Genomic DNA, 12,950 nt, shown 5'->3' with positions numbered 1-12,950 from the left:
GACATAAAGCATGAGAGCACGAACGGAGACCATGTTATAAGATATACCATTGTAGTAAATTAATTATAACACCGACCTAAAAAGCAACTAGTAGCTAACAGGGCGAAACACTTTTAGGAGATTGTGAGGAAATAAAACAGATTTATTTTAATAGAATGTTTAATGTCTAATATGTAATTAACGTCTAACGTCTCTAAAATGATTATAATAAATTGTAATATCTGAGATTGTCTTTCCAATGGCCAAAACTGAAAGAATAATATTCTAGAAAAAGAAATCACTTCCCCTAAGAATCGTTCGTATATAAAACTATCTTATTGTAGCATGTTGTAACATTCACATTCTATTAGAAAAAGACAGTCATTTAAAACTAGCGCCACTTCTAATGGGTGTTAAGAGTACGAACTAGTATTGTTCTGGACGTAGTTAACTGACCACGTTGTGGTCATTGGAAAATTGAATATCAGACGGAGAGCAGATGGTCTTGTTAAGCATCGAAAATGGTGCAATTTTTATAGAAACTTCAGAAACTTTGTCTTCAATGTCTTTGTAATTTGATGATTTGTGATATATTCGACATAATCTGGATAAGTATTTATACTATTTTCTGAAAAGTGACTAGTGAAATCAGTTGGAGTTGAATAGGAGTCTTATCTGAATAGTCTTACGAGGCATTTTTTGTGTTATAAAATTTACGAGTACAGTTTGCAATTTCTATTCCTATTTTGACTGACTATATAATAATTCTAGTAATAGTGAAGATTTTTACTAAAAGCCAAAAGTATTATCTGAATGTACTTTTAATATTACGAAATTATGTGGAGAAAGATATGGCAAACGTTTGATCCAACGGAACATTTAACACTAATTATCATGATTCATCGATGGATTATATAACAGATTCTGCTGTATGAGTTACGACTATCTTGTATTCTCTAGTAAATTTTTGAACAAAATCATTATAAGTTTTAGTGTACAAGTGGAATTAGTGAAATTTTTGCAAATTGTATTAACATTTTGATATCTCTATCGACACCACGTTTTTCGTAATTCTAACGCACTCACTCAAATTCCATTAAAATGACTTCCTTTTTTATTAAATTTGTGTGGGTTTTTTACCCTGCACTACTGCGTCTAAATTTATAAAAGACGTCAGCACATTGTTCAAACCGAGTGGCTATCCAAATAGGTAACATAAAATATCACTCTGTAGTATAATATCTAACCGTATGTTTTAAGTAACCAGTAGACAAAACAGCGACAAACTTTTGGATAGAAACAGGAATGGGACGAAACAAATGTGGTTTCTAACAAAAGATATAAATTATATAAATTCATAGTAATGCTTGATCTTGCCTTTGAAATAACGACAGATTAACAACAACTTACTACGAAAATTTAACCTTCTTACCAAATTTTCTAATACGAGTCCTATTTCCCAAAGTGAATGTACCTGCTAATTGATACTACGAAGTGATATCAATTTATAATGTAACATTTAAGTTTGTTTTTGAAGTAATCAGAAACCGAAAGGGAGGTAATAATTTCCTAGGAAATTTTTACCCCCTCATAAAATCTTCCGATTTAAAGCCATTTTGTCCAAAGGGACTGTGTCTGCCAAGAGATACTACGGTGTGGTATCAGTTTATAATGTAACATTTGAGTTTGCTTTAAAGTATCGAGAAACCGACAGGGAGGTAATAATTTCCTAAGAAATTTTTACCCCCTGCCAAATCTTTGGACGAAAAGCCATCTTATCCAAAGTGACTGTGTCTGTGAAGAGATACTACTGTGTGGTATCAGTTTATAATGTAACATTTGAGTTTGTTTTTGAAGTAACCAGAAACTGACAGGGAGGAAATATTTTCCTAGGAAACTTTTAACCCCCCACCACCACCAAATCTCCGGATCTAAAGCCATCTTGTCCAAAGTAACTGTGTCTATTAAGAGATACTATGGAGTGGTATTAATTTATAATGTAATATTTGGCATTGTTTTAGAAGTAAACAGAAATCGACAGGGAGGAAATAATTTCCTAACAAATTTTTATCTCCCTGCCAAATCTTTGGGTGTAAAGCTATCTTGTCCGAAGTGGGTGTGTCAGTTAAGAGATACTACGGAATGGTATCAGTTTATAACGTAACATTTGAGTTTGTTTTTAAAGTAACCGGAAACCGACAGAGAGAAAATAATTTCCTAGCAAATTTTTACCCTCCGCCAAATACTCGGATTTAAAGCTATCTTGTCCAAAGTGACTGTGTGTGTTAAAAGATACTATGGATTGGTATCAATTTATAATGTAACATTTGGGAATGTCTTTGAAGTAACTAGAAATTGACAAGGAGGTAATAATTTCCTAGGAAATTTTTATCCCCCTACCAAATCTTTGGATGTAAAGCCATCTTGTCCAAAGAGATTGTGTCTGTATAGAAATACTATGGAGTGGTATCAGTTTATAATGTAATAATTGAGTTTGTTTTTAACCCTTGTCCGCATGGTTTAGAAAATATACGCTAATGCATATGCAGGGCCTCCGAGGCCCTGTATGGTATTTAAATGGTTTAAATAATTTTATTTGGAATTTGATGCAAATTACTATTTGTAGCACTATCATGGCTTAATTTATTACACAATAGACTAACAATGGATATTGTCATAAGTATGTAAGTTTCGAAACAATGTTTACAATTATTTTATATTTATTACAATTAGAAATAAAATACATAAAATCACACTATAATAAAATATTTTCTTCAAATATACTATTTTTAGTTTCCTCATATAGTCCATAATTTTGTACTTTATTTTAAAATTCTGAACACACTTGTGTGAAATGGTACTATAATTATCCATAGAGCAATATTTATGCAATTAATGATATTCTTGTATGCATACGACATCATTGTTTAGCAGGTTTGAGAAAAAGATGTATCTACAAAACGCATAAATTGCAAATCATTTTACTATGTTCTTTACAAATGCGTTGCCAAACTTGCACCATGTCAATGCTCTCTTTCTATGAATACTGTATAGGCAAAATTCATATCATCTTCTTTTTGCCTTGTTCTCACTTTCTGATACCTTTTCAGTTCCGGTTATATTCATAGCACTAATTATTACTAGTCTTCAAACTTATTGACAGACATAGTGGCTTTGAACGTTGATTTGACTTGATAGAGATGAACAGTTTCCTGATTGGCCCAACCCAGCTTCCTTTTACTCCTGCTAGTAACAAAATGCTAAGAAAAGTATTATTTTCGTCCAGACTATCATTTTTCCACTCTTTTCGTTTCAATGTGGCTACCCTTCTTCCCTCGAGTTTTCTATACTGTAAAATATCATTTATGATTTCATTTGTAATGTAATAGTCAAACGCATCCTTTGGACGTATTGTTTTAACTCTCTTTGAAACACCTGAAGAAAACTTCATTATATTATGTGCTGGAGCCCGTGATGCGGGAGTTTATTTTTTCAAAATGTGTCTTTTGGACCAAAAAATGTATAGGAATCACTAATAGATGAATCATGATTAGCTTCATTCTCATTGGTGCTTTCAGAGCGTGATGAAGTATAGAAATATTCATCAGTTAGACTTCCTTGATGAATTGTATTATTGGATTATTCATCCTCAGGTTCCTCACTACTACGGTTCGACAGTACACTATCATCAAGGCACTCATTTACAACACGGACAAAATAATTTTGGCACACTCTACACACTCTCTTCGTAGTTGATCTCCCACTAGACGTAGAGGCCATTTTGATCTGAAACTGAGAACGAACTTAAATTACACGCCAATGTAACCGGCCTTTGCAGATTGCACCTACTCACAAAGAAAAGCAACAGTGGAAGATATATATATATATATATATATATATATATATATATATATATATATATATATATATATATATATATATATATATATATATATATATATACAGTATATTAGAACATTATTGCAACAATTCTGTTGCTGTAATTATTCGGACAAAGGTAATAAGTTAGCACAAAAACTAAATAAATGGCTGATAGATTTTATACAAAATCTTATATACAAACGATTGATAGCAGCTTGCATATGTATTGCAGCGACATCTATTTGGCATAAAATAAGTAACTATAAATAAGATCAATTACAAATAAGCACAATAATATTAAAAAGAAGTAATAAATCTAAATAACATATTCATTTAGAACCAATTTTATTTATAAAATGTGTTAAATAATTCGTACACCATTATTATTTCATTAGGGCCTCCCAGGCCCTGCATATGCATTTAAGGGGTTATTAAATTAAATGTAATATTACTGATTTACAGATAATGAAAAAATTATTCTAAACCTACTCATAAATGCATAAAAGAATGTTAAAAGAATACACAAACAACAAAACTTATTGATTGAACAGATATGCAATAACATTGAAAATAAAATCTCATAGGGCCTGAGAGGCCCTGAATATGCATACAAGGGTTAAGTAACCACGAAGCGATAGGGAGATAATACTTTCCTATGAATTTTTTACCCCGTACCAAATATTCAGATCTGAAGCCATCTTGTCCAAAGTGACTGTGTCTAATTTGAGATACTATGGAGTGGTATCAATCTATAATGTAACATTTGAGTTTGTTTTTGAAGTAATCAGAAACCGACAGAGGAAATAATTTCCTAGGAAATTTTTACACCCTAACAAATCTTCCGATTTAAAGCTACTTTCGTCCAAAGTGACTGTATCTGTTAATAGATACTAAGGAGTCTTATCAATTTATAATGTAACATTTGGCTTTGCTTTTTAAGTAACCAGAAACTGACAAGGAGGTAACAATTTCTTAGGGAATTTTTATCCCCCTGCCAAATCTTTGTATGTAAAGCCCTTGTCCAAAATGACTGTGTCTGTTAAGAGATACTATGGAGTGGTATCAATTTATAATGTAACATTTGATTTTGTTTTTGAAGTAACAAGAAACCGATAGGGAGATAACAATTTTCTAGGAAATTTATACCCCCTGCCAAATCTTTGGATTTAAAGCCATGTTGCCCAAAGTGAGTGCATACACTGAGATATCATATTGAATTATACCAATTTTTAATGTGACTTCTGACTTTTTCTCTGAAATTACCAGAAACGGACATGGGGGTAAAGATTTCCAGGGGTTAAAAGTTTCCTTGGGTAAAAAATCCCTGTTACACCGGTGATACGTTGTGTCAATGAAATGTTCCATGTATTGAAGAATTGGTTGATCGTTGGTAGTATGTGATTACAAGGTACAAATGAAGGTTATTATAGGTGTCTGAAATACTTTAAAGAACTCTAAGGTGTCCTCTGCGAGCAATAAGTTACTAATAAAAACTAACTATAAGAGTTAATATACAATTTAATATAACATGGCATGGAAATGGTATCTTAATCCTTTTGAGACTTCCACTTTTTTAGGCAAATTTTAGACCTTTAGTCAAGCAGCTATTGCGTCAAGAATATTTATTGTAGTAGTATGGTTCATACCTCATTTTTTAGGACTGAAGCAGTATTTCTAACTATATTATTCAAATATCCCTAATATCTACAGTCATGTCCAAAATGATTGTCGCGTATCTATAAATTTTTTAAGAATATAATTCGATAATGATTTTGAAGGGAACGTTTAATGCTGATACTGTGTGTGTAATTGAGAAATGTATATGTGTGGTAAATTTCATAGGAAAAGATTTATAAATACGAATATTAGAGTGAGTAAAACAAAATGTTGCTAAATGGACAAGAAAGTTTTATTTTCGTTTTGTTGTTCTTATTTACTGCTCGTTTGATATAAAATTTGGCACATACATGTCTTTGTCGATTATACACATATTAACATTATAAGAAATACCGGCCAAATTCGTTATCAAATTATATTCTTACAACAACATATTTATAGACATGTGACAATAATTTAGGATATGAGTGTACCTAAGGCATTAAAATTCCCGCCCAAAATCTGAAATAGATTTTTTTAAAGTCCCCATTTCCCGCGAATTTCTCACCTTCGGGTCCGGTGCACGGACATACAAATGTTAGCCGAACAAATTTTGTGTCATTGCAAACAAAACGAGGTATGAGCCATGATCTTGGGGTTATTAGTCTTGGTGCTAAAATTAATTTACTATTTTTTTCTACTAACTACTAATCTATTGTTATTCAATAAGCTGTATTATCAAGACTCTTCATCGTAGGATCATAGTTTGAACCTCATTGTACTCGTAATGAAGCAATGTTTCCCACTGTACCACTCAAATTTCTATATTATGTACCAGAAGTGGAAAAATTGCGCTCAAATTGGAAAGAAAGGATCTTTTGACACGACGTTTTTCGGGAATTTGTTCCCCCAGGTACATGCTAGCTCCACATGAGTGATACAGTTTGAAACATTACATCACTACAAATAAAATGAGGTACGAACCATGATACTACGACAAATAGGGATGACACTGATAGATACTTTACTAAACACATTAACTAAAAATGCGTAATAGGAAAAAAATCAGAAACTTTTTGAAAACTTTTTATTTACCCTATGATTATGGTTTGTACTTCGTATTGCTCGGAATGATTCCAGGCTTTAAACGAAACTACTCACATGTCTCTATCGTGTACCTGAGGGGAGGAATTATCGAAAAAGAAAAAATCTTCTGAAAAATCCCCTTTTTTCCACTTTGGGCGGAATATTACCCCTTGTTTTACATAATAGGAAAATTTCGGTGGTACATTTTCAAACATTCCTTTATTGGAAATACAACGAGGTATAGACCTTAATCCTAGGATTAATGGCAATGCGTCATAATTTTCTTAAAATAAAGCTATAAACTTTACCCTTTTCTTTTTTCCTTCGTTCATATTTGTGATGTCACTGTCCCAGGCATCGCACGCGTGACTGCAAAATGTCCATGAAACATATTCTTTGATGCTTCCCCACTTGAATAAATGCAAAAAACCCGGTGTGAAAAGCTTTACTAGAGATTTATAAAGCAAATTTCGAAGGTCGACGACATGGTATAGATCTCTTCCAAAAAATCCCCAAAGCGTTAAATTGATTTTATTGATGGAACTGAACCACCATTTCAATACTTTGAGAAGCGGATATTGGTTAATGCTAAAATGTAGTGCATGCATCGGCTAAATTGTGTGAATTCATCTTTCCATACTGATTTTAGCTACCTTGCTGTAACTAAATGCCGTTATATAGTCGAATAATTCACGCTGTATCTTCTGAGCTTCGAGTGTAGTTTTCCGTGGATCAGAATCGGTAGTAATTGTCAGTTCATCGTCATCAGCAGAATTACTTTCATTGTCTTTCTTATCTTCCATGTTTATCTCCAAAACTGAATTTTCAAGACCAATTTTGCACTCTGCATTGATTTCCACTATATTTATCCTACACTTCGTTCCGCGTAATAATAGGAAATAGTTATTCCGATCTCTTCATGAATTTGGATAGATGGCCAAAATTTGATTAATTTTACAACAATCCAATAGAATTATTTATGCAAAAATGTAAATGTCTATGCCGTTTGTCAATTTGGAAGTCACCAGCAGAGACGAAGTGACTGAGAATAAGAATGGGAACATTTACTGTAAGAAAAAAATTACTGTAGTTAAAATGTACTGTACAAAACGAACGGAGTTGCCAGATTTTCTATTTACTTCTACTTAAAGATTGAACAATTTTGTAACAAAAGTGGCACTTCTGTACTTGCAAAGACTATATGTAGTTTAATTTGCAATTTAGTCTATTAAATAAAATACGATTTGTGCTTTCTTGGTGCACTTAGATAGGCAATTAATGCCTATCTATCAGTATTCGTAACATATCTGTAATTAAAATCTCTGCATCCTATAAATGTATACAATACAGGTTTCTACAATATTAAAACTAAATTCTGTATTTATCAGTAACTGATAGGATATTAAATTTACGAGGTTCATCCAGAAAATAAAGTCCGTTTTGTTATACAAAATGAAAAAATAATATTTAATGAAAAAGCAACTCTATTACATACCCGGAGCTTCCATTGCTTCGCTACATAATCCCCACCTTCATTTACATATTTGTCGTATTTGGTCACAAGCTTCAGAATTCCCATGTTATATTTTTCTACCGCCAGTTTATTAACCCAGGTGGTCTCTACATTCCTCAACTCTCCCAAAACGTATAGCCCGAGAAACTCTTTCAGTTAGGGAAAAGGTGGGAATAGCTAGGAGCAAGATCCGGACTATAAGGTAGATGATCAAAAAATTTCCATCCAAATTGATTTAGCAATCCTTGAATTGCAGCAGTAGTGTGAGGGCGAGCATGTCATAAAGAATCACAATTTTTCAAGGAAGCATTCCTCGCGTCTTGTTTTAAATGACTTGCCGTTGGTTTCTTAGAGTTTCACAATAACGATTTGCATTGGTCCCAATGCCTTTTGGCATAAAATCCTCCAGAAGAACACTTTTACAATCCCAAAAGACAGTTCGCATAACTTCGTGTTGAGAGAGGCTGTTTGAATGTTCTCGGCTTTTTGAGTGTTGAGACATCATCCCACTCAAGTGATTGGCGCTTGCTCTCTGGGGTGATGCGAGAAACCCAGTTCTTTTCACCAATCACAATCCCATCAAGAAAGTCGTTACCATCTGTGTAATATCGTGTTAAGAATTTCAATCCTAAGTCCATTCTCTGCGTTTTATGTTGGTTACTCAGTTTCTGCGGAACCCACCGTGTACAAGTTTTGTTGTGGCCAAGATATTGCGACACAGTTTCACTAAGCAAAGAACCACAAATGTTTGGAAACGTACTGTGCAATTTGTCGAGAATTATGCACCTATCTTGCAAGATTCTGTTATTCAATGCAACCTTGATGTCTCCTGTGATGAGTGCTTGTTCGTCCACTGTTTGAACAATTCACACCATTTTCTCACATTTATTTCGTTCATTACATTATCATCATACACTGAGTTCAGTTGCCAGTAAATATCTGCCGGTTTCACTTTCTGAGCGTTCAGAAATCGAATAACACTCCTTACCACACAGACGGCGGTATTTTTAATCACGCTGTTCACTTTGGCCACTCGAACTGCACAAGGGCGACTTATTGCAATCTCCACTCACAGCGTTATGAGTACAGCTGTTACGAAAGCCAGTTGAAAATGGAAAGGAACAGAAGAGTGAGTTAAGCGGGGAAATGCGCTAGTGGTGTTTTGTTTGAATGCATCTTGGTTTATTAAACTGACAACAGAACAGACATGAGAATTCTGAAGCTCGTGAACAGATACGACAAATGTTTAAATGAAGATGATGATTACGTAGAGAAGTGTGGGAAGCTTCTGGTATCTAACAGAATTTATCTTTTTAATAAATATTGTGTTTTTCCTTTTGAATAAGTAAACAATCTTTACTTTCTGGATGTTCCTCGTATAATAAGATTGCATTCAGTAACAACAGTGTGTATAAAACATTGAATTTTGATAGTAAAGTCTGTAAAAAAAAATCTACTAGATATAAATCCTACTACTCTAATTCACCCCTATATATTATGGAAATTGTATTACCTCAAGCGCTAACAAAGAGCAATTATCATTATCAGGTACCGCAAAAAAATTAAAGTAAAGAGACACTGTCCTATTAGTCTCAGTTTGTATCAATGATGTACAATTTTCGGTACTCCTTCTGTGATGATAAATTCTTCCTTGTTCTCTTGTATAATTTCTGTAACACTCTGGAAGAAAAATGTAAATGAAAATTGAATATTAATGATATATATTAAAAATAAGATTTGATGAAATATTTATGAAGAGAGAAATAAAATCTTTCAGGCTTAACTTCATGACCAAGAAAAGTCATTCCATATATTTTAAATGATTTTAAATTAAACAAACTATATTTGAATGATTCAAAACTGATGAAAAAGAGTTACATTTTCAACACTTTAATTTTCACATTTTGTAATTAAAACTTTTAAGAGTTTGTGATTTAAATATCCACTAAAGTTTTGAGCTTACTTAGTTATGCGTGATTGTTTTTATTTCCATAAGTATAAATCATACTTTTTGCTAATTATTCTAATTTACTACAACAAAATCGACAATTGTAATTGGAAAATTTTTCATTTATTCCTTGAAAAACTGTAGTTGATTTTTCTTTCGGAATATTTCAAGTTACAGATTTAACCTGAATTCAATTTACCTTTCGCCTTCATTGTAACTTCGTGTTTCTTCTGAGATTAATGAAGAATGAATCCATTAATGAATGAATATGACTTAATAAGAGCATCCGTGGCGAAGGCAATGGCCGACATATACTGTACATAATAGTTCGAAAGTCAACTTCGAGAAAAATGTATTACGTTTAGAGATACTACAAAACAAGACATTAAATCAGAAAAGAAACATAAAAATGAAAACAGATGTCCTGAAAAGCCTAAAACAACAAAATACTAAATGTATTGAAAGAAAATAACTAAGGATATCAATATTAATAACACATAAGGGAAACACCCGAGTCATGGACACTATTAAGAGCACTTTTGACAAAATATGTTGTAGATGAAAGAGAATTGTAGTAATCTTGTTGTTTCATAGTAGTAGGCATAGTTTACACTTGCGCCTATTAAATCGTAGTCATTACTGCTATAGAAAACGAGTAGAATGTACTATTTGAATTGTTCTTGTAACCCTATTTTTCTAACCAGTAATGGACATTGAAAAAAGTGGATGCCCCAGTTATGGACACCCAGTGATGGATATACAAGAGAAATCAGCACATTTTGATAATAGGCTTCTGCCCATCACTGGTGTACCACACTGGTCACTAGCGATCAAGAATGTACATATTGTGAGGACAGTCCTCACCCTCACCGAAATATCAACCCCTTACCTCACATAATTCACTACGCTCCTCCCCCACTCACCCTCACCGTCGTGAAAGTTACTTGGCCTTCGCCCTCAGCGGAATACTTGGGACTCGCTCTCACACACCGTCATCCTCACCCTCATCTACCCTCACGCAGATTGTTTGAACTTCACTCTTACGTAGATCCCACACCCGCACAATAATGACAGAGTGAGAATGTTCTCATGATGAGGGCCGTCCTCACAAAATGAATATCCATGGTCTCGATATAGAATAGCAGTTTAATGCGTGCAATAAATGCTACACGTGCTTATGCTTACTCTTTCGCCATTTGGGCGTTTCATACAACTACGATATCTACAGGATGTTTCAAAATAACTATTACAACGCTTGGGAGATGATTACAGAGGTCAAAAAAAGACATAGTACATTTCTTTTACATGTTTTACTTTGTGGCCTCGTCCTGTTGGTAGTGTCCCTTCAGGCGTTCACATTTTAATTGTATTTTCAGCTTTTCGGCAACTGTGGCTAAACATGACGAACGAAAATGGTGTAGGATATTGGCAAGAAGTAGATAGGACCTATTCGTAAAATAACATCCCGCATTTGTCCGTTAGAATTCAGACACGGAAATAAGTACTTCAATTCGAAACTGTGATTCCTAATTGGGCCGTGTGCTGTATGCATGTTTCTGAGTTCCAACTGTCAAATTTCGGAATGTCATCTTACAAATAGATCCTAGACAACTTCTTGCCAATATCTCACACCCTTTTATTGCCTTACGTTCAGCCAAAGTTGCCGAGAAGCCAAACATAATATTCACATTTGGACTCTTTAGAAGGTCCTACCAACGGAACTATGTCCCATAGTGAACAACGCCAGATACATTTCTTTCCTCTTTTGACCTCTAGAATCACCTCCCAAGCTTTGTAGTAGTTATTTTGAATCACCTCGTATAAACGAACTGAAAGTGGACAGCCAATTCATAGTTGGACCAAAGTTGCTAAGCTACATAGTAATAAACACCCACTGTCCATTACTGGTAAACGTCAGAAGCTAACAGTTTCTTTGAGCTAGTTTGTTCATATAGCTTTCATGGTACTTTTGCAGTGGACATTTTTGTTATTGATACATTTTCGAATTCTACCAGTAATGGACGGAGGGTGTCCAACATTGGCAAATAGCGCCTTTATTTTACCAGTCATGGCCATCCAAAATATTGACGGTTCAAATTTATCAATATATATTTTTCTTACTTTTATGCCTTTCAATTTGTTCATAGCTTTACTATAAAAGAGCCGCAAAATGATTTCTTACCTTCTTCAACCTTTTAATACAATGTGAAAACAAGCGCTACCGCAACTGCAGCGTCCGTAGATCTAGCAGACGGCAGCCTAACGTCCTTAAGTGGAACCAGATGTCACGTTGATAATTTTAAGCACAATGCAAACTTTACTGCGTTAGTTAATGTTTTATTTTTCACACATTTCCGCCAATGTGTCCATTAATGGCGGTCAATTTATCTGTGTCCATGACTCGGGTGTTTCTCTTAACACAAATGGAAAAACTACAGAGCACGTTGGCGTTCCCCATTGCACGATTAAATGTGAAAATGAAGCTACTCATGATCACAGTGTCATTCAAATCCTGAATAAGACTTTCGGGCATTCCTAAACTTTTTCTTGAGGTGAGTATCTGCACATACTACAAGAATGTACAGTGGCGGATTAAGGCACAGGCACAGTAGGCACATGACTAGTACGCTAGAGCTGAAGGAGCGACCAAGAAAAATATATTAACAATATCAGTTATCGTGAAATCCGTCTTTGTTTACAACAATCACTTAATAGGCTTATTATATAATTTTAGATAAAGCGCTAATCTAATGTTGAACTTGCACTTTTTCTTAAAAATCACTGTGCAGTTTTGGTGGCAATAAGGTACCGATATCATTTGCTGAAGCGCCTAACTGTGTACGCGAATCATATTCGCTTCCTTTCTGTTCTGTTCTCTAAAAGCTAAACAAAGGGCGCTGTCGACCTGGATTTTTTAAAGGATTGTAGATGCAGCCCTGCACTGCA

General features: G+C 34.0%; 1 protein-coding gene across 1 annotated transcript in view; it reads right to left on the bottom strand.

Annotated features, from left to right (window-relative positions):
- The window catches only part of LOC145683884 (cubilin-like), a 1,291,374-nt gene that overhangs the window by 173,469 nt on the left and 1,104,955 nt on the right, over positions 1–12,950 (bottom strand). The window contains exon 65 of the mRNA XM_081755522.1: positions 9,570–9,736. Within this exon, the coding sequence (XP_081611648.1) occupies positions 9,570–9,736 (167 nt within the window). The remainder of the gene's footprint in view (positions 1–9,569; positions 9,737–12,950) is intronic.

This window comes from Thermobia domestica, chromosome 4 (assembly GCF_964235325.1).
Source record: "Thermobia domestica chromosome 4, izTheDome1.hap1.1, whole genome shotgun sequence".
NCBI classification, from domain to species: domain Eukaryota; kingdom Metazoa; phylum Arthropoda; class Insecta; order Zygentoma; family Lepismatidae; genus Thermobia; species Thermobia domestica.
This window is presented reverse-complemented; position numbering and strand designations above follow the sequence as displayed.